Source organism: Labrus bergylta, chromosome 3 (genome assembly GCF_963930695.1).
Source record: "Labrus bergylta chromosome 3, fLabBer1.1, whole genome shotgun sequence".
Lineage (NCBI taxonomy): Eukaryota > Metazoa > Chordata > Actinopteri > Labriformes > Labridae > Labrus > Labrus bergylta.
Window position 1 is genome coordinate 26,696,554 of NC_089197.1, and position 20,388 is coordinate 26,716,941.

The 20,388-nt window shown below is 40.3% G+C and overlaps 3 protein-coding genes across 3 annotated transcripts; 2 read left to right on the top strand and 1 right to left on the bottom strand.

The window, feature by feature from the left end:
- The first annotated feature begins 225 nt into the window (after positions 1-225).
- Positions 226-1,686, top strand: LOC109990250 (tubulin beta-1 chain-like). The gene is made up of 2 exons (XM_029282136.2): positions 226-497; positions 611-1,686. Exons 1-2 carry the CDS (start codon positions 374-376, stop codon positions 1,669-1,671), a joined length of 1,185 nt encoding a protein of 394 aa, XP_029137969.2. The 5' UTR covers positions 226-373; the 3' UTR covers positions 1,672-1,686.
- A 13,512-nt stretch (positions 1,687-15,198) lies between these two features.
- LOC109984510 (tubulin beta chain-like) lies at positions 15,199-17,434 on the top strand. The gene is given in 3 exon segments (XM_065953061.1): positions 15,199-16,260; positions 16,362-16,415; positions 16,417-17,434. Coding segments are annotated over 3 exon segments (411 nt in total). The 5' UTR covers positions 15,199-16,176; the 3' UTR covers positions 16,690-17,434.
- Positions 17,435-17,587: 153 nt separating this feature from the next.
- On the bottom strand, positions 17,588-19,387 carry uraha (urate (5-hydroxyiso-) hydrolase a). Its single transcript, XM_020635317.3, has 4 exons — positions 19,168-19,387; positions 18,287-18,423; positions 18,036-18,171; positions 17,588-17,869 (listed from the first exon to the last, which is right to left on the bottom strand). The coding sequence occupies exons 1-4, from the start codon at positions 19,219-19,221 to the stop codon at positions 17,780-17,782; spliced, it is 417 nt and encodes a 138-aa protein (XP_020490973.1). The 5' UTR covers positions 19,222-19,387; the 3' UTR covers positions 17,588-17,779.
- Between the last annotated feature and the right edge of the window lie 1,001 nt (positions 19,388-20,388).

Below are 20,388 nucleotides of genomic sequence, written 5' to 3' on the forward strand. Positions count from 1 at the left end.
CTCTGGTGAGCCGGAAGTGACGTTCAACTGCTCTTATGAATCAACCTCTATAGAAGTGCTATGTCAGCTTTAAAAATGAAAGAAACCGATACATAAATGACCTGTGTCCACTTGAACATTACTGCCTACTCATTCCCCTGTCATTTGTTTATGTTTTATCCGCCAACAATGTCTTATTTTTTTAATTATATTTCAGTTTTTGGGAGGTGATGAGCACGGCATTGACCAAACTGGCACATAACACGCTGACAGTGATCTGCAGCTTGACAGGATCAATGTCTACTACAATGAAGCCACAGGTAAGGTTGAATTAGATGTTTTAATAGGCATAAACTTTTTGGCTTTTTTTGTGAACATTACCCTCACGTCCTCTATGCTTCTTGAAGGTGGTAAATATGTTCCCCATGCTGTGCTGGTGGATCTGGAGCCAGGAACCATGAACTGTGTGAGATCCGGACCCTACGGCCAGATCTTCAGGCCAGACAACTTTATTAATGGTAATTGTTCATTTGTCCTTACATTCTTTCTCTACTAGCTACTTCTCATTTTGCATTTAAGTACTGTTAAGTTTAATTCTCCCCCCCCCCCTTTTTTTTCTTTCCTCTTTTAGGCCAGAGCGGTGCTGGCAGCAACTGGGCCAAAGGTCACTACATGGAGGGTGCAGAGCTGGTGGACACTGTCCTGGATGTAGTGAGGAAGGAGGCAGAGAACTGTGACTGCCTGCAGGGCTTCCAGCTCACACACTCTCTTGGTGGTGGTACTGGCTCTGGGATGGGCACACTGCTCATCAGCAAAATCCGTGAAGAGTACCCCGACCGTATTATGAAAACCTACAGCGTGGTGCCCTCACCCAAAGTATCAGACACCGTCGTTGAGCCATACAACGCCACACTGTCAGTCCACCAGCTTGTAGAAAACACGGACAAAACCTTCTGTTTTGACAACGAGGCTCTGTATGACATCTGTTTCCGCACCCTTAAACTTACAACCCCCTCATATGGTGACCTCAACCACCTCGTCTCTGCCACCATGAGCGGCGTTACCACCTGCCTCAGGTTCCCCGGACAGCTCAATGCTGACCTGAGGAAGCTGGCTGTAAACATGGTGCCATTCCCTCGCCTGCACTTTTTCATTCCAGGCTTCGCTCCCCTCACAAGCCGAGGCAGCCAGCAGTACAGGTCCCTCACTGTACCAGAGCTCACCCAGCAGATGTTTGACGCAAAGAACATGATGGCTGCCTGTGACCCACGTCATGGCCGCTACCTGACAGTGGCTGCTATCTTCCGTGGCCGCATGTCCATGAAGGAGGTGGATGAACAGATGCTGAACGTGCAGAACAAAAACAGCAGCTACTTTGTTGAATGGATCCCCAACAACGTGAAGAACGCTGTCTGTGACATCCCTCCCCGTGGCCTCAAGATGGCTGCCACATTCATCGGCAACAGCACAGCCACCCAGGAGCTGTTCAAGCGCATCTCTGAGCAGTTCACAGCCATGTTCAGGCGCAAAGCTTTCCTCCATTGGTACACCGGTGAGGGTATGGATGAGATGGAGTTCACCGAGGCTGAGAGCAACATGAATGACCTGGTGTCCGAGTACCAGCAGTACCAGGACGCCACCGCAGAGGAGGAGGGAGAGTTTGAGGAGGAAGGCGAGGAGGAGCTTGCCTAAACCTTAAATTGTTTAAAGGTTTGCTGGCAAATCTGCCATAAAGATTTAACGTTCCAACCAAGTGTTTTCTGGTTTTCAGTGTTCTGTCTGCTGTTCATGTGAATAAAAGTTTCTTTTGCATTTTTCAAGTCTTAATGTGTTTAATAGTATTCACAGGCTACTTTCAAATTAATGAGATATAACTATGACGTTAAAGTATTTATTAGAGTAGAGGCTCTACACTGTAGATAAGGTGTAGCTGCATGGCTGGTGTTTTGCCAGAAATACAGAAGTAAACAAACAGTTACAATGTGACTTGAATGAAAAAAAGTAAGATCATGATGGAGATTCTGGATATAAATGGGTTCATTCAATGTTTTGTTCTTATTTCCATTCATTGTAGATAAAGGTGCTGCTAAAATTTTGACAAAGCACATGTATACATAATTACACTAAAAATTAATTAAAATGATTAAATTAAAATCTGAAAGGAAAGTGTTCAGATATCACATGCAGTGTTTGGCGTTTGAATTCTACTGAAAGTCTGAAGGTAACACTGATTATCCAGCTTCTTACTAATAAAATGATGCATCTTAAACCAGCTCTGCAGACATTTCCATACTGTTGCTCAGTCTCTGACAGTTCCTGGTTGTGGTCGGTAGGTGGCAGTGTTGGCTAAACCACTCTCTTCCAAACGCAGTAGGTCAGGATGCTCACAGCCAAGGCCAGCAGAGTCCAACAGCACATCTTCACCTGGCTCTCCAAACCCTGCTTTGCTCCAAAGTGGGACACAAAGCCGCTCTGTCAACAACAAACAAGTAGATTGAACTGTCAATGAACACAGACACGTACTGTAATCATTCAGATTTCTAAGGAACACATTTTAACCCGAATTCTTACTTTAAATCAGAAAGTTGTTGATACAACTCGGATTAAAAAGTCTCAAGAAACCTGTATTTTACAGTTATGATTTTACCCAATTAGTTTGTAGATCTCTAAACACAATTAGGACAGCTGTTCGTGTTGTTACTGGATATACTAAACACTTAATAAAAGAATCTGAATGTTCTCTACATGTTTGTGTGCTCCTGCAGCAGCAGCTCAACAGATATGACTGATTAACATTTTTATCAAAAATAAATCATTGTGGGAAAAAGCAGATTCAAGTTACATGAAAAAAACATGCAGACATTCTCTGGGGCGCCATTAAACCTTCAAGCTAAAGCTAATGTTCCTGTACCTATACACAACATCATTGCCTTTTGGGTTATACTTTCTTTTTTACAAAGGTTTATTTCTTTGTCTTTATTTGAGAGACAGGGCAGTGGGAGATAGAGTAAGAAATCAGGGCGAGAGAGTGGGGAACAACAAGCCGCAGGTCGGATTCAAGCCTAGGACTGTAGACTCTGTACATGGGGCGTGTTGATGAACCACTGTGCTAGCGGCGCCCCTCTTTTGGTTATTCATAGACCTCTACTCTTCTTTATGAGACAGTAAGCTTGTGTTTTTGTTTTACACCTTATAACAACAGACCATTTTCTCTGTACATGAGAATCATTTTACTCCTAATCTCCTGAAAATCCCAGTGTAGCATATTTTGAAAAATGAATGACAGACGATTAAAATAAAAAAATAAACTCATTGGCCCAGGGATGACAATGAAAAGTATCCCAAGTAAATATATTTCTAGTAAGCCTCTGATCAGACATCTTCTCAAGCCTATTCCTACACCGGAGTATTTTTAAATGTGTGTCTGAGGTTAGATGTGGAGTGTGCATTCAATTAACAACTTCGGTTTGAAGCCAAAAATAAGCTTTTTGTTTTGTCGAGTAATGTAGGTAGGTAGGTTGCTTTTCTCAGAGTTTAGAAAAGGATATCTGAGATATTGAAAAACTGTAGTGTGCCGTCTTCAGGTTTCACAGCTCAGATTACTTCAGATGCTCTAAAGGCCCGGAGATAACAATAAGCCATGTCATCATTTCTGAACTGATTTTTTTTAATTGTATCATTTAAAAATATGTAAAATGAATAGCTCTCATGCAGACATCTACCCGATCTTTAGTGGGACCCAATGTCTCATCAAGTAACATTTGATATATTTAACATATTTAACATGAAAATAAATAACATTTTATAGTTCATTATGTTGCTAATATGCATCGATCTGTTCCAATCGTTTTATTAAATTTGGTTGTAATGTAAGGGTGTCTAGGGTCTAATGTAACCCGTTTTAAGAGCCACGAACCGATCGTCCACTTTCTTCCGGTTCGTTGTTGATAGCGTCCATAGCAACCACCAAAGCAACAGTAAAAAACGTAACAACCCAACGTTTCTCTATCGAGACCTGAAAGAATCTTCGTAGAAACAAACAAACTAAAGATCATAAACAAAAACCGTTGTATAAATAATATCCACTTCTTAAATTTAAATATTGTTCTTTGACTTGTTTCAACACAGGAGAAGAGCTTTTTTCCACACCAAAGTTCCTGGACCTTAAGAAAGTACTAGCCCCCTACCAGGGTCTTTTTTAGGGGTAGATCGTTTACCCCAGAACTTAATGTAGATCCTGCTTCCTGTGGTGGAAATGCACATAGTTCCTCTAAAGGTCCCTAGTTCTGGGGGAAAGTTCATGTGGTCCAAAAGGAGCTTCAGAGCTGCATTATGCACTTTCTAATAATCCAAATTGCATTATTCAAAATAATAATTGAGTACATAAAAACTTTAATAAACTGTGTTTACATTTAAATGACAGCTTCACATTTTGAATGTTAACAAGCAGAAAGGAAACTGTGGAACTTTACAAAGATCAAAGCGAGCTCACTTCAAAGGACACGTTCCATTCTTTCTCTGATGTCATCAGAAGGTATAGAGAGAAGTTGTCCAGGCACTCAGATCATTTCAAGTCTCTTACAAAGCTTCAACACTTGTTAGACCTGATCTCTGATAGATACATCTGTTCATCAGAAACAATCACAACTTTTAAACAGCAGCATTTCTTCAATTCTGAATTTTACCAGCCTAAACAACATGCGGCTCAACACTCAGAACAAAATGCAGCTGGTGAAGATCCCGAAAGGGAACAGGAACACCTTCATGCCGAAGGTCAAAGCAAGAGCTCCGCCAAATAAGAAAAGGAGCGAGCTCTCAAACCTCCATCAAGAAGTGAGCCGGCTCAACGTGCTGCTCAACAGGAAGATGGAGCACTGCTGCAGGGAGAAGAACGAGAAGATGGCGATCAGCCACGAGGAGACGAGGAGGCAGCTGGAAAGACAAAAATCTCAAAAGGAGTTTTTTATGAACCGCTGCAAAGAGCTGGAAAGACAGCAGAGACAACCCTCAGAGAAGACTGCCGCCGCCCAGGGTCAAAACAAAAGGCGCAAAGGGAACAAACGTGTTGCTGATGACGAGATGCAAGTGGACCACACAAGCATCAACAACAAGACTTCAGCTGAGCTCGGAGGAGAAAGAGAGAGTACGCTCCTCAAAGAAGAACTGGAGAAGGTCAAATGTGCTCTAAACGAGCTGGGCCTGAAGTACCAGAATGATATGCTCAGTGGCGGGCAGCAGATTGAGACCTATCAGCGTGAGATGCAAAAACAATTTAAGGCTCACGCTGACAAAGTGTCTCATGACCAGGCGGTCATCAAGTCCTTAACAGAACAACAGGACACGCTACGCAAGAATATGGCGGAGGAGAGCTGCAAGCACCAGAACATGATGCAAAGTGCCGGGCAGCAGGTGGAGACCCTGCAGCGTGAGCTTCAGCAACAGAAGCAGGCTCACTTGGACAGGGACTCCCAGTTTCAAGAATACATCACGTCCATGACGGCTGAATACAACGCCAGCTGTCAGAAGATGGCAGATGAAAACGCTGTCCTGTTGCAGAAGGCGCAGATGTTCTGGACAGAGCTGGAGCAGATCAAAACTCAGCTCAGTGTCCAGAATGTCATTCAAAAAGAATACCAGGAGCTTCAAGCCCTGCACAAAAACTGTGTGGAACAATTTAGAGCTCAGATCCAGGAGGAGAGGAACAACACCAACCTTTTCAAGTTAAACCTGGAGAGGTTAGGAGCTAGCTATCAGGAGCTGAGCCAGAGGTATCAGTCAGAAGTTTTCACCCTGCAACACCAGGCTAAGAGCAAGCTGTTGCAGTTTGACACTGAGACCAAATCTAACTCAGACAAGCTGACAGAGAGCCAGGAAGTAATCCTGAAGCTGAGGGCTGAACAGGACGCCCTGCAACAGAACTACCAGGAGAAGGAGAGTTTCTATGTGAGACAGCTGGAAGAGCTGGACACTCAGCTCAATGCTCAGCTCCAAAGAACCATGGAGCTCTCTGAGCAGCTGCAGGCCGACAGAGAGGAGCACATGCCTCCCAAGAGGAAAAGAGCAAGGCGTGAGGAGACGCCAGAGAACGAGCAGCGCTGGTGAAGACCTGCACGAGTGCATTACAATCCGACCCTGATCCTGACAAGAGGCCGGGAGTGAATGATTCAGAGACAGACAACAAACTGTCTACCTGGATGGTTCTCCCCTCCTCCTCTGCACCTAAATACACCTTTTTTTCACAGCGGACATTTTTGAATTGCCATAGTTGAAATTATGGTAGACATAATTCAAAAATAGCCACTGTTGAAAAAGATGTCCATTAATTAAATGTCCATGAAATCAATAAAAAAATCTGGAACATTATATTCATGCACAGAGAGTTGTTTTCTGCAGCTGTAAGTTGTTGTACAGTTAAGTTGTTAAAAACCTGATTGTCCCTCTTCTGCCTTTTACACTCAAATGTTTCTATGGTGAACGGTGTACAAAGACAAAAATATAAGTACCTATAAGCCAGATAGAAAAGACGTTTCTTTTGACATAATGGTGATATATTCTTTTAAAATCAAATCTCAACACATTTTTCATTTCTGGAAAAAAGTAGATACATACAGGCTAACTAAAAATGAAATTAAAGAGTGACAGCCAAAAAGCACTCGTCTGTGGGGTGTAGATGGTAGTTCATGGTTGTTTAGCGCTTTTCTACTTTATCTGACCACTCAAATCTCTTTTACACTGCAGGTCACACCTACACATTAACACCCTGAGGCTGCTTGTGACCATCAGTATTACCACAAATCCATTCATACAGATTCACACTTTGCAGACGAAGCAGAAGCAAGGGGCAACCTCCGGTCTCGAAAAATGAAGCCAATGCGGAAGTACAAAAATCTGCAGTTCCTCGAGGTTCCGCTTGAGGCTGGCTGCAGAAGCGGCGGAAGTGCCATAAGCCCACAGCCAAAAAAGCCTGTTTTTACCACAGGAATCAACATGTTTACAGCCTGGTTCAAAAAACGAGATATATCTGAGAAGTTGACGGCCCCTTCTCCTCACACTGTGGGGGGGTGAATTTTTTTATAACTCATCAGATTTTATTCTATTAAGAAAAACGGCTATGCCCATATAAGGGTTGTGGCAGATTTGATTGACAGCTCTGCACGCTGCATCTGTCTGTCAGGTCAGCAGGTCAGGAGGCTAACAGCTTGATCCGTCTGATTTCTCCTCTTTTTTACTTCATTTGGAGAGTTTGTTTAACACATATCTGACAACATACATGGCTTGCTGTGTGGTTAACAGACCATCCAACAAGTTGATGCTTCAGTTTTTTTCGGTAAGTGATATAGTAGTGTTATATTTACTGCTTACTCATGTGTTTATATTTACGGACCTAGCTTGTTTAGCGTTAGCTTGTAAACCAGTCGACTAACTGTGTAGCTCATTATTTACATTATTTACATTATTTACATTATTTATATTATTTATATTATTTATATTATTTACATTATTTAGAAATGTTTGTTGTTAAGATGTTGTTGAAAATAATGAGTTTGTGTGATGTTAGAAGCTAAAGGTTCACCTCGGTGGTTATCTGACGTTATGAACAACATTAAAAAACAAACTTTGTGTAGTAATTATCCGTCAGTAACATAAACTGAACTGAACCTAATCTGCTGTGTAGATTATAGAGGATGACATTAATGTTACATTGTTGATGTTACCAAATAAAAACAAATTCACTTTGTTTGAGTTCAGGTAAATTTAATCTGGTTATTAATATAGTTCTGAATCGTTACAGATGCTCTTACACAGAATATAGCAGTAGAAATATAAAACATAAATAACATATGGAATGAAAATAAGATATAAAGCAATAAGTACTAGAAATAGTTTGAAGAATACAGCCATGTACTGAGCTCATGTTAATAATAAATGAGTTACTGTATGTTCTGTACTAAAGCACAGAGAGTTGGGACCTGTTAATGATTTAAATAATTCAGGTTATATTTGTTTCATGTTAAGATGAAGTACTATCCACAATAAACTGCTTAATTTTTCCTAACACAAAACCTGAGACCATTTGATGTAGAATATCATTGTGCAACGGTTTGTCAAGAGGCTTAAAACACACAGAGGCTTATTTTTCAATTGTCATGTTCACCCACATCGCTGTTGACATCAGTAAATATAAGACACAGACATTCCTCTTTTTGTCAGAACAGTAACATGAACTGTATGGACCGCGCCTGCACTCTCCCCCGCTCTCTCTGTCTCTCTCTGTCTCTCTCTCTCTCGCTCTCTCTGTCTCTCTTTCTGTCTCTCTCTCGCTCTCTCTGTCTCTCTCTGTCTCTCTCTCGCTCTCTCTGTCTCTCTTTCTGTCTCTCTCTCTGTCTCTCTCTCTGTCTGTCTGTCTGTGTCTCTCTCTCTGTCTCTCTCTCTGTCTCTCTCTCTGTCTCTCTCTCTCTCTCTCTCTGTCTCTCTTTCTGTCTGTCTGTCTGTGTCTCTCTCTCTGTCTCTCTCTCTGTCTCTCTCTCTGTCTCTCTCTCTGTCTCTCTCTCTGTCTCTCTCTCTCTCTCTCTCTGTCTCTGTCTCTCTCTCTGTCTCTCTCTCTCTCTGTCTCTCTCTCTCTGTCTGTCTCTCTGTCTGTCTCTCTCTCTCTGTCTCTCTCTCTATCTCTGTCTGTATGTCTGTCTGCCTCTCTCTGTCTCTCTCTCTCGCTCTCTCTGTCTCTCTTTCTGTCTGTCTGTGTCTCTCTCTCTGTCTCTCTCTCTCTGTCTCTGTCTCTCTCTCTCTCTCTCTCTGTCTCTCTCTCTGTCTCTCTGTCTGTCTCTCTCTCTCTCTGTCTCTCTCTCTCTCTCGCTCTCTCTGTCTCTCTTTCTGTCTGTCTCTCTGTCTCTCTCTCTGTCTCTCTCTCTCTCTCGGTCTGTCTCTCTCTCTCTGTCTCTCTCTCTGTCTCTCTCTCTGTCTGTCTGTCTCTCTCTCTCTCTCTCTCTGTCTCTCTCTCTCTGTCTCTCTCTCTCTGTCTCTCTCTCTGTCTCTCTCTCTGTCTCTCTCTCTGTCTCGGTCTGTCTCTCTCTCTCTGTCTCTCTCTCTGTCTCTCTCTCTGTCTGTCTGTCTCTCTCTCTCTCTCTCTCTCTGTCTCTCTCTCTGTCTCTCTCTCTGTCTCTCTCTGTCTGTCTCTCTCTGTCTCTCTCTCTCTCTCTCTCTCTCTCTCTCTCTCTGTCTCTCTCTCTCTGTCTCTCTCTCTGTCTCTCTCTCCTTCTCAAACAGGTTGTTGGTATAAAGTTGTCATTTTTATTGTTCTGCACTTTCTTTTTGATTTGGGCCAATGTCAGTGTTGTGTGGAGTTTAAGTGCCAGTTCTAGCGCTAGCCCTTAGTAGTCCTACAGCGTGGCTGCCAACAGTCAATAATAAATAATATTCTTTTTATGAATATATTTGCCTCCTGCTTAAAATGTAGGCCTACAGTGTATTTTAACATCTACCATAATGGTGGTACTTGGAGAGCCAAATATTTTCGGAGGTGGTATGTAGTCTAAAAAGTTTGAGAACCACTGCTATAGCTGATGCGGTCCAATTGTCCATGACTGTGTTAGTGGGGCAAATTAGACTATAGCAGGACAGATCAGACCATTGAGGGCCGCCACAGTCTGTAATTGATGGGAAACACAGAAAGCCTCTGAAAGTTATTTGCCATAACATTTGGTTGGCTGGTGTTAATTTCGGACCCTGTAACAGCATTATTATTTCGTTGTAGGCCTACTTGTACTTTTGTTGTACTTGTACTTCCATGTATTTTTCATTATACTTCGTTGGTGAGAATAAATATATCTTATTTTGTCTGATCTTATCTTAAACAGCATTCACATAGCCTATAGTTTTAGCAGCATACTAATGCAATCGCAAACTGTTATAGCCCTTACAATCAATAGCTATAAGCACCCAAAAAGAACGCTTAAATAAAGTGAAGACAAGTGAAACGACCTTTCAGCGTCCGCCTAGGTTTCTGGCTGCAACATATTTTGGAGTACTCATCAAGTACTCCGGTGATAAGAAAATTCAACTTTGCAGTGGTTACAAATAATTTTGGCTCTGTCGACTGCGCCGTCTGGAAGAACTTTAAAATGAAAATGGCCATGTAAAAGTTCTGTACCCTTCTCCATGCTTTATATATTATTATCCACCAATTATTTTCTGACTGTTTCCTCTTTCCTGTGAGCGCCGCTTCACTAATTTCTGTCAGTTAATTTTCTGTCAAATAATGACTCTTCTTTGTCTATGGAGTCTGGTGGCTTTTGAAGAGGGTGATGTGAAAGCTGTCTCTTGTCTGAATTGTTAACCAAAAGTGAAATATTTCAGTCTTTCTCTGTGGGGAGCCTTTCTGTGATGTTTCCAGACACTTAAAGTAACAATCTGAGCCTGTCAGAGACAAAAACTTAAAGAGGGCTAACTTTGATCGGGCTCCTATGCATACACGAGAACGTCTTCAAGTCAATCCTCAGCTCGGACATCGACCTGCAGCGCTGCTTCCTGGGAAACATCGTGCTGTCAGGTAACAGCTGATGTTTGTTATGGTGTTACACAGCAGTCTAAAGGTGCGCTCCAGCTGTGAGTTTCTTTGGTCCAGAGCTTGAAGTGGATAATAAAACAAGTGCAAGTACTTTCCTTCAACAATAGTGTGGTATGTGTTTGCAAAAGTTTCATTGAACATTAGAAAATAAAATAGACTTATACCAAAGTGATGTTGCTCAGTCATCACTCCTGGGCCTCCATACATATGTGGTGGTGACTGTGTCTGCAGAGACTTTGTCTGGATTTTGATGTTTTGGCTGAGTCAGGACTTTTCTGGGCGGGGAGCTGGTGTGCTTCCCCCAGCCAATGACGGCTCCAATGAGTTTAGAAGTTGAAACAATTCAGCGATTGGACGCCATTCAAACCAGCGAATATGACTGGCAGAAAACCTCAAACAGAACCAGACTTTTTCAGCCATACTGTACGTCTAACATGATTCCTGCTAAACTATGCATAATAAACTTGTTTTTTTTCTATCATCTTTTCACATGATATAGTGTGTAATTCCAAGTGTCCCATTACGACTACAGATGTCAGGGCACTGCATTTTAAATCATCAATATTTATAAAGACCGTACTGCCCTAGACAAAAAGAGAGCACACAGTCTAAAGTTATTTGATCCTAAAACCTTTATATCTATGAACTTTATGAATTAAACTTCAGTGCTCAAAGTAGCAGTCTTACTGTTGACTGGATGCATGTCAAATGGATTTTGGGCGGCTGTGGCTCAGTTGGTAGAGTCGGTCATCTCTCAACTGGAAGGTCGGGGTTCAATCCCCAGCTCCTGCAGCCACATGTTCAATGTGTCCTTCGGCAGGATACATAACCCAGAGTTGCTCCCTCTGCGTGTGAATGTCTATGAAAGGGATTAACTACTTGTGATGGTCACTTCACATAGCAGCCTCTGCCATCAGTGTGTGAATGTGTAGGTGTGTGTACCTGCTGTGAAGACTTAGAACATTTGCTATTTATTGTAGCAGTTAGAGGAAAGCGGGTAAGGTAGAATGATTACCCGTAAGCTTCATGAGGTGCCCCTTCAGTAACTCTGTTTATTTAGTTCCATCATGTGAAGAACCCAGAGAACCTGCTATGAGGAGAGTGCCTATAAAAAAAAGAAAAAGTCACAGTACACCAAAATACAAAAATGAAAATGATGGTTTATAGCAGTGAGTACACGCCCTTTTTGTAGCACTGCTTTGGTCATGTTTTGAGTTTCCTTTCTATCTGCTCCTTTAGGAGGGAACACCCTGCTGGACGGCCTGCCTGAGCGGCTCCAGGCTGAAATCAAAGGACTGGTTCCCCCCGACACGGGGGAGAGTGTTCATGTCACCAGCCCGAAGGACAGAGACTTTTCAGTGTGGAGGGGAGGAGCAGTGCTTGCCAACCTGCCCACCTTCAGCTCTGCATGGATCAGTCAGGAAGAATACGAGGAGTACAGACCGCAGATCATCTTCAGGAAATGCTTCTGAGATGAACTCTGAGTAATGTACTGATTAACTTTTTACTACACACAGTGCAATATACAAACAGCCCGAAAACAGTGCCATGGACTGGTCCTCCTTTAATATTTATCTGTCTTGTATGTATTTACGGCTTTAAACCTGCAGTCGGTGTGGATCCTGACTAGTGTGCTCTTACCTATCACCTGAGCTGCTACTGCCCCGATGCACACTCTTAAGCTATTTGCTCGAGGTTCCAGGCTCTTTGCTCTAAGTCATGTTGCTAAGAGCCACAAACATGGCATGGATGAAATTTATATTTATGCCCTTAAAATGTTGTCCGTCAATGTTACTGTTCATTAAGCGCCTTAAACTGTGTCTAAATCTTTCCAAGTTGTGTTCTATTTTTGTCTCCCATAAATTAATAAGCGAGAGTTTAAAGTATAGAAATGTTTGTGTTTAAGAGACAAGAATTGAAGCTGGCCTTTAATTGATGTCTGCCAATTATTTTTTTCTAAAATAAGCGATTGAGGGACAAAGATAAATCACTCAACGTGCTGACTATATAATCAAATATCAAATATATATTTATACAAAAATGTATAAGGAGGAAGGAAGGACTTTTCTCAAACTTCTTTCTGGATTTTATGTTCCATTTTTTCCCCCTTGAATATCAAGAAAATGTTTGCTTGTAATGTTATGTCTTTTTTCCCCTCACACGTATCATCACATTACAGCTTTAGAAGATGTTTGCACATTATAGGAACATTTTTAATTTCTTGCAGATGAGATAAAGTAGTTCCCTCTTTTTGTTAAAGATCATTGTACATGCAAGTTTGCTATTTCTGCAGGAGTGTGAACCGGTGGGGTGTTGATTTGTGGGATATGAAGTTTGTTTACTAGTAAAAATGCAGCTGAGTCATGGTAAATTTAATGGTTATTTTCCAGCTGAAGAGCCCTTTGGTCAGTATGTCTTTTGTTGTGTTCATAGTGTAAGATGTGAAGTGCAGTATTTGAGTGTTAATACTTCTCATGTCTGTAGAATAAGCAGATGAAGTTGATGCTACTGCTGCAGGAACAGTTTTTGTTTGATGTGTCATTTTTTTCTATTTGAGTGATGTGTCTTATAAATGATTTCCTGAGTTTTGTTTAGAATTGTTAAAAGTTGCGTGCATGTTTTTTTTTTCTCTTTCACAGTAGTGGTCATTACTTGTGAAGGGTGTTGCCAAATCTGCTGTATTTATCTCTTTACCATGAAACATTGAAGAACCCTTAAGCCAACCTGTATATAAATATTAAGTTTACTTTTTGAATGTGGAGTTTTTGCATTGAATTATTTTGTTTGCTTGTAATTAAGTTGCTCTTTTTCTGCATGTTTTCCTCTGTATGCATGCTTGTCTTTGTATTTTGCTTTTTAAAAGGCAAAGGGGGGTTGTCATGTGACCTAAAGCTCAGCTCTGAAGTGGGAATCACCATTAAATGTGACTGTAGTGTTTTCAGTCAGAACCTTGTGTAAAGGCCAGGATATACAAATTTTCATATTTAATCTTCTCTTCTGATTGTTGTGGTTGTTTCAGTGAATTTAAAACAGTCTATTTTAGTCTCTCCTTTTCCCTTTGTCCTGATGCTTGTCTTGTGTGAATCGCCTTGTTGCTGAAATGTGCTCTATAAATAAACTTCACTTGCAGCATGTCGCAGGGATTTGAGTGAGTTTTATACAAATGAAAGTGGTTTTGTATTAAATGGAGAATCAGGTTGTTTGATCTCCTCTATAGATGTAAATATTCACTCATGAACACTCACCCATCCTCCCTTCTCCCGTATGTCAGGGCAATCTTTAATTTTTTTAAATAACTTTTTTTTATTTTTCGGATGTCTTTTTTAGCTAGGTCACTGTCACACTAATCCTCATAAAACTTCGCAAAATAAAGATAAAAAATAAATAAATAAATTACGAACAAATGACGGAAGCGTACAGCTGGATTATACCGCCCTCTAGAGGAGAGACTGACGTAATGCATCCGAGACTGGCCCTGTTACTGTGGTAACCAATTATCAACAGGTTGCTCTAGGCTTTGCTAGCGGTTTTGGCACATTTAACCCAGTCTGTGTGATTAACAACAGACATTGACGACATAATGTCTGGAGGTCACGCAGAAAGCCTCATTAAAAACATTATTGGTGACACAGTGCGGGAGTGTGCGGTGAGAGGACATGCGGTGTCTGAAACTCTGGTGGCTTTCATGGTCAGTAACCATGACTAACCTGCTAACTACGTTGGAGCTTAAAGTTAGCTGGTAACTACCACTAGTTCAACATGTTTAATGCTTGGTATAAATTAAGTTAAGACAGTCATCGATCTTTTTCATGTGTTAACAGGTGAAAACTCTTCAAATAACAGTTAAAAATGTCATTTTGTATTTATTTAAACCTAAATATAGGCTACATCTCCCCTAACCAGTCTGGCATGTGTGGAGGACATTAAAACTCCATTTATAAACAGTTTATTTATATTTATCATATATACGTTTTGTCCTGTTTGCGTTTTGTCAGGTGAAAGCTGTGGTGCTGGACCCTAGAAATGGCTTTAATATGGACCGGATACTGACCAAACAAGATGTGCAGAAACTCGAAGAGGTGAGTTTACTACAGTGTTCAATTATTTTTTCTCCTTGTAACACTTCTCATTGCATTAAAGAAAGAAAAAAACATTTTTGTTGATGACTATTAGTAAATTCATTTTGATGTAATTAGATGTATCTAGAAATGACCACATGAAAATATATTCTTAAAGTTAATACATTTTCAGCTCCACCTCCGTCCCTGGAGGTGGTTAAGGCATTCACAGCCAAGCACACGCACTAATAGGCCTATCCAAACACTGGTAACACTGAAAAACACCACAAAAAATTACAACAGAATTAAAAACCATACAGTTATTGTAATTGTGACTTTCATGAGTATTTTCAAAATCTGTGTAAAAACCCTCTCTATACAGTACGTCAGTCACATCATGAAGAAATGCCTGAGCACATTCTGGCTGGGTGGGTGGGAGGGACTTGTCATTTAATGTGCCTTGTAATTCATGTAATTAGATTTTTTTAACCAGAGATAATAATAATAATAATAATAATAATAATAATAATACATTTTATTTGTAATGCACTTTATATTTTTGGAAAAAATCTCAAAGTGCTACAGAGATTAAAAATAAAATAATAAATCATCAGAATAAACCTTTGGAATAAAAACAAGAAAGATTAGACAAATACACTTCCTGACATTTATGTTGTTACAGGAATTTCTAAATACTGATGTCATGAGGTGAAGCCGCAACGTTTATATTTTGAATTGATGTAGAAAAAATACATCTTTTAAAGGTTATAAAATATTTATTGTTCATTTTGAAGGATTTATTCATTGATTTAAACGGCTATTTAACTGTAAATGAGTTCAACTTATTAGTGTAAAAACCTTGGACTAGTCACTGATTTGCTCTTCACAGCTGTGTCTGGATAAACTGATGGAGAAGTGCAGCCCGTCCCTCGACACAATCAAGATAGAGGTGTATTTTGATTTGAATTACACCTCCAGACGTAAGTGTCTCTGTTTGAAATGAAAACCAATATCCTGTGTGTCTTAACCCAGGAGTAAACATAATTCTCTTTAGTGTATCATAGAAACTGGTATTATTTTGTTGTCATAAATAAAGTTTTCACTGCATCGTTGTAATGATGCCTGACCTGTGTCTAAGGATGCATCATATCATATCTTTATATTATTTTTACGATCATCCAGTCAACTCGCCTGAATCAGTAAGATTATTCTGCAGGAAAGATTTTAGAATAATTGAGAAGCAAAGCCAACATGTTTTTGACTAAAAACCTGAAAAGTTGTTTGGAAACCTTCTTTTAAAGTGTGGCCTTTTTAAGGATTGCATATGAGCATTGTAAGTTGAACATCTTAACAGAGACCTGAATGTGTTTGTGCAGGAGAGTTCCTGGAGGATATCCACCAGGTGATGGAGTCCAATAATAATAATATAGTAATAACTGGGCTAAAGGTCACTGCACCGAGGAAGCGGAGCTGGTGGACTCGGTCCTGGATGTGGTGAGGAAGGAGGCAGAGAGCTGCGATTGCCTGCAGGGCTTCTAGCTCACCCACTCGCTGGGTGGAGGCACTGGCTCTGGTATGGGCACGCTGCTCATCAGCAAGATCCAAGAGGAGTATCCAGATCGCATCATGAACACATTCAGTGTGGTGCCCTCACCCAAGGTTCATAACATAGAAATCATGTCATTAAAATTCTATCTCATGCCCCTCTTGTCTTTATTTCTTACCTTCATCTCTTTTTGCTTTCCTCTCTCACATTTCAGGTGTCAGACACAGTTGTTGAACCGTACAATGCAACCCTCTCCGTCCACCAGCTGTACACAGAACACAGATGAGACCTTCTGTATTGACAACGAGGCTCTGTATGACATCTGCTTCCGCACACTGAAGCTCACCACACCCCCATACGGTGACCTCAACCACCTGGTCTCAGCCACCATGAGTGGGGTGACCACCTGCCTGCGCTTCCCTGGGCAGCTCAACGCCGATTTGAGGAAATTGGCCGTGAACATGGTCCCCTTTCCCAGGCTGCACTTCTTCATGCCGGGCTTTGCCCCCCTGACCAGCCGCTGCAGCCAGCAGTGCAGGTAGAGAGGCACAAGCATGCTTTTTACACACGTAATCAAACCCTCACTTTGTTGTTTCAAATGCATGTGACATGAATCTTAACTCCATTATCTTGTCTTTTTCCAGGTCACTGACCGTTCCTGAACTCACCCAGCAGATGTTTGATGCCAAGAACATGATGGCAGCTTGTGACCCACGCTGGCGCTACCTCACTGTCGCCGCCATCATCCGAGGCCGCATGCCAATGAAGGAGGTGGATGAGCAGATGCTTAATGTTTAGAACAAGAACAGCAGCTACTTTGTGGAATGGATCCCCGACAACGTGAAGACCGCTGTCTGTGACATCCCTCCCCGCGGTCTCAAGATGGCTGCCACATTCATCGGCAACAGCACAGCCATCCAGGAGCTGTTCAAGCGCATCTCTGAGCAGTTTACTGCTATGTTCCGCCGCAAGGCCTTCCTCCACTGGTAAGTAAAAGATTTTTTTTTTATCAGGACAGTGAAATGATGTCCCTGTATTTGTGCAGGACTTCTCATTGTACCTCTAGACTCAAATGAGTTTGTCACCACACATCTGAGTCAACCCATTTTGACATGAGACTGGGTTGACATTTGCCCTGAGCTTGTGAAGTGTTAGTTGGTCAGTCTAACACACAGGGTAAAGCAATCGAGAAGCAAGCTATGATCACACAGGACAAAGATGTTGAGTTCACTATATTTGAACTATGTTTTAAAATATAATTAAGGAATTCATGAAATATTTTTGGAAATGAGTTAAGCAGTTAGTAGCCTATGTATTTAATAGTAGACTAGATATACAGAATTTGACTTGTCATTTTTTTAGAAAAGAATGTTGATGTTTTGGAAAAAACAAAAGGCGTATCGATATAGGTATCATGCATGATAGTAAAAGACCAACACATTTGACAGAAGAAACACCTAGTTTAATAGGTTTATGAATTTACGAAAAATACTGATTAAAACATAATTTAACTTGAAGGATTAGTTGAACTATGATAGTTCGGCTGGTGCTTAGATGGATGTTCTTGATACAGTTGCCCGGTGCTTGTGAAGTGTTAGTTGGTAGAAGAAGGAGGAATCCTCAGCTTGATCTCTAGCTCCCTCTGTATGTACTATAAGAGAAACGACTCAGCAGCAGAGGGACATGGTACTTTTGTCCAGGGTCAATGATAGTGAAAACAATCTGGAAAAAAACAACAACAATCATGTGATCAACAATTACAAGTAGCATATAACAATTTATATGTGGCTAATTATTTAGTGATGTATTTACAAAAATACAATAAATCTACAAGCAGGAAAGGCAGCAGTATACAATGGTGGCATCTCAACACAAATAATTTCCTCACCTCAACATATGGATAGAAGCTGTTCTCTCCCATACTCTCCCAGTACTGAGCAGTGTCAAAATGCATTTTATACACACCAGGTGTAAACATTTGTTTTGTGATGAGTCCTGGGCAACGCCCATCATCATTAGTGGCTCTGTTGAGACAAATGATAACATTTTTTGAGATACCCCTATGATAATAATTTATGACTCCAATGTGTGTTGTTTTTTGTTTGTTTTTGCATGAAGCTATTGTCCTCATGTTTTTACCCAGATGTTATCAAACTCCAGGCATTTGTGGATGGGTCTTGTCGATAGAGACTAAGGGCCATATTGGAGCCAGGGACACCCATGGCAGTGTTGAGCACATGGGTGGTCAGAGGACTAGGTGAGCCCATTGCTGTAGCCTACAAAAGAAGGGAGTGAGACTTTAAAATAAATAAAGATTTATTGACCCTGAAGCATTCACATTAGAATATTACTATAATTCTCATGCAAATCTTTTGACTGCCAGCAAAAACTTGAATGTATGCAATCCCTCTTGACATGAGGCGTTGAGATCACAAAATTTCATTTGAGCAATTTTTTTAACTTTGATATCATAAAACTTCAACATCCCATATTTAAATAAAAACAGCTTTATCTATGTTTCAAATCAGTCATCACATGCTTTTCCCTCTTTATCCTATGAATGCTTGTGGTTGGAGTTATCTACGCAAAGTTAAAATTTTGCTCTGAACAATCATAGATAATTATGATTCATTCAGGTTTTCATGCAGTGAAATTCAAAATATATGAAATAGTTGAATATTAACATTAGATTGTATGCATTCCTTCAGACAATCAAATTGAACCTGATTAAAAGTTGAATGCAAATGTTCAGTAGTTAGGATATAAGATTTAACATTTATGTTTCAATAGTCGATTATTGTCAAACACTTTCTACTTCCACAGACTGGACTTTTGACAGCTCATTTTGAAGCCTCCTTCAAATTACAAAATATTGCTCAAGCCCGAGCTCATGCAGACATTATTAAAAAGCCTTCTATCGAACAAAACATCTTATTGTATGTAAAACGTTTCTTTGAATTGAGCTTCTTTGGTCAAAACCTTTCGATTGGTTTGTATATTTTCTAAATATTTGAGCTTACCTTGTTTTCCGGCAAAATATGACCCTTGAGTTGGTGGAGCCTGTTAGCACTCATGTGCGCTTATGAATAGAATCCAAACTGGGTCAACAGTTTTAACCAAATACTTAGATTATATGGTTTATATCGCTTATTTAACAGCATGTGATTTGTTGTCACATGAAGTTTTAAGAGTGTCCTGTTCAGAGCAAAATTCAGCCCACACTGGCTTATCTCTTTGTCAACAGAAAACTGGTTGTGCAAGAGCTCTGCTCACCTTTGAACTTTGTGGTAACAGATGAATAAACTGGACAAAGACAATGAGTACATTAATGGAATAAAAGGGAGAGTGCGTCTTGTGATATGGTTTCTTTCAGATATGTTGTTTTTCTGACATAGCTATGCCTAACTGCTGGGTTATTTCAAACATGCAATTATTCAACCATTTCTGAAAAACAAATCTGGATCTCTTATCTCTTTATAATTACACCAACCTCTAAGCTGCCATTTCTGTCAGATGTACACAAGAATGTCATTTTAACCCAGCAAGTTGATTGATATGCAAGTAATAATGTTTTTAGCCTTTTATCTGGTTTTACAGCTCGCCAGAGTACTGAAACAGCCCAATGGAAGACAACCTCATTACCTGTTGATAGAGGGGAACGTTCTCTTCTTGTCCTTTAGATCTGCCCGCTGCTTTTGACACTGTTGACCACTCCATACTACTACACCTTCTTCAAACCCAGAGCGGTCATTAAAGGAACTACGCTACAACAGTACCTGTCCAATAGAACATTTTCAGTAGTCATAGCTGTCTTTTATGGGGTGCCGATTGTAAAGTTGTGCGCACAATACAAATAACAACAACATTTCTCCACATTTAGCCCAAAAAAAATCACTTTTTATTCACATTTAGAGAAATACTTGTGAACTTTGTCAAATTTACTTTAGATAATTTCTTGGGCAAATATAAATGTTAAATATTATATCTAAATGTTGAATGTTTTATCTAAATGTTAAATGTTATATAGAAATGTTAAAAATACATGTCCTGATTCTAAATATTCAGCTACGTTTCTAAACATTTAGTTTACATTCTAAATATTTAGCTTTGATCCTATATATTTAGCTAAGATTGTAAATATTTATAATCAAAGCTAAATATATACAATATAAAAAAAGTGTTTTGCAACGACTTCTAAATATTTAGCTAAGACTAAATATTTAGCAACGATTTCTAAATAT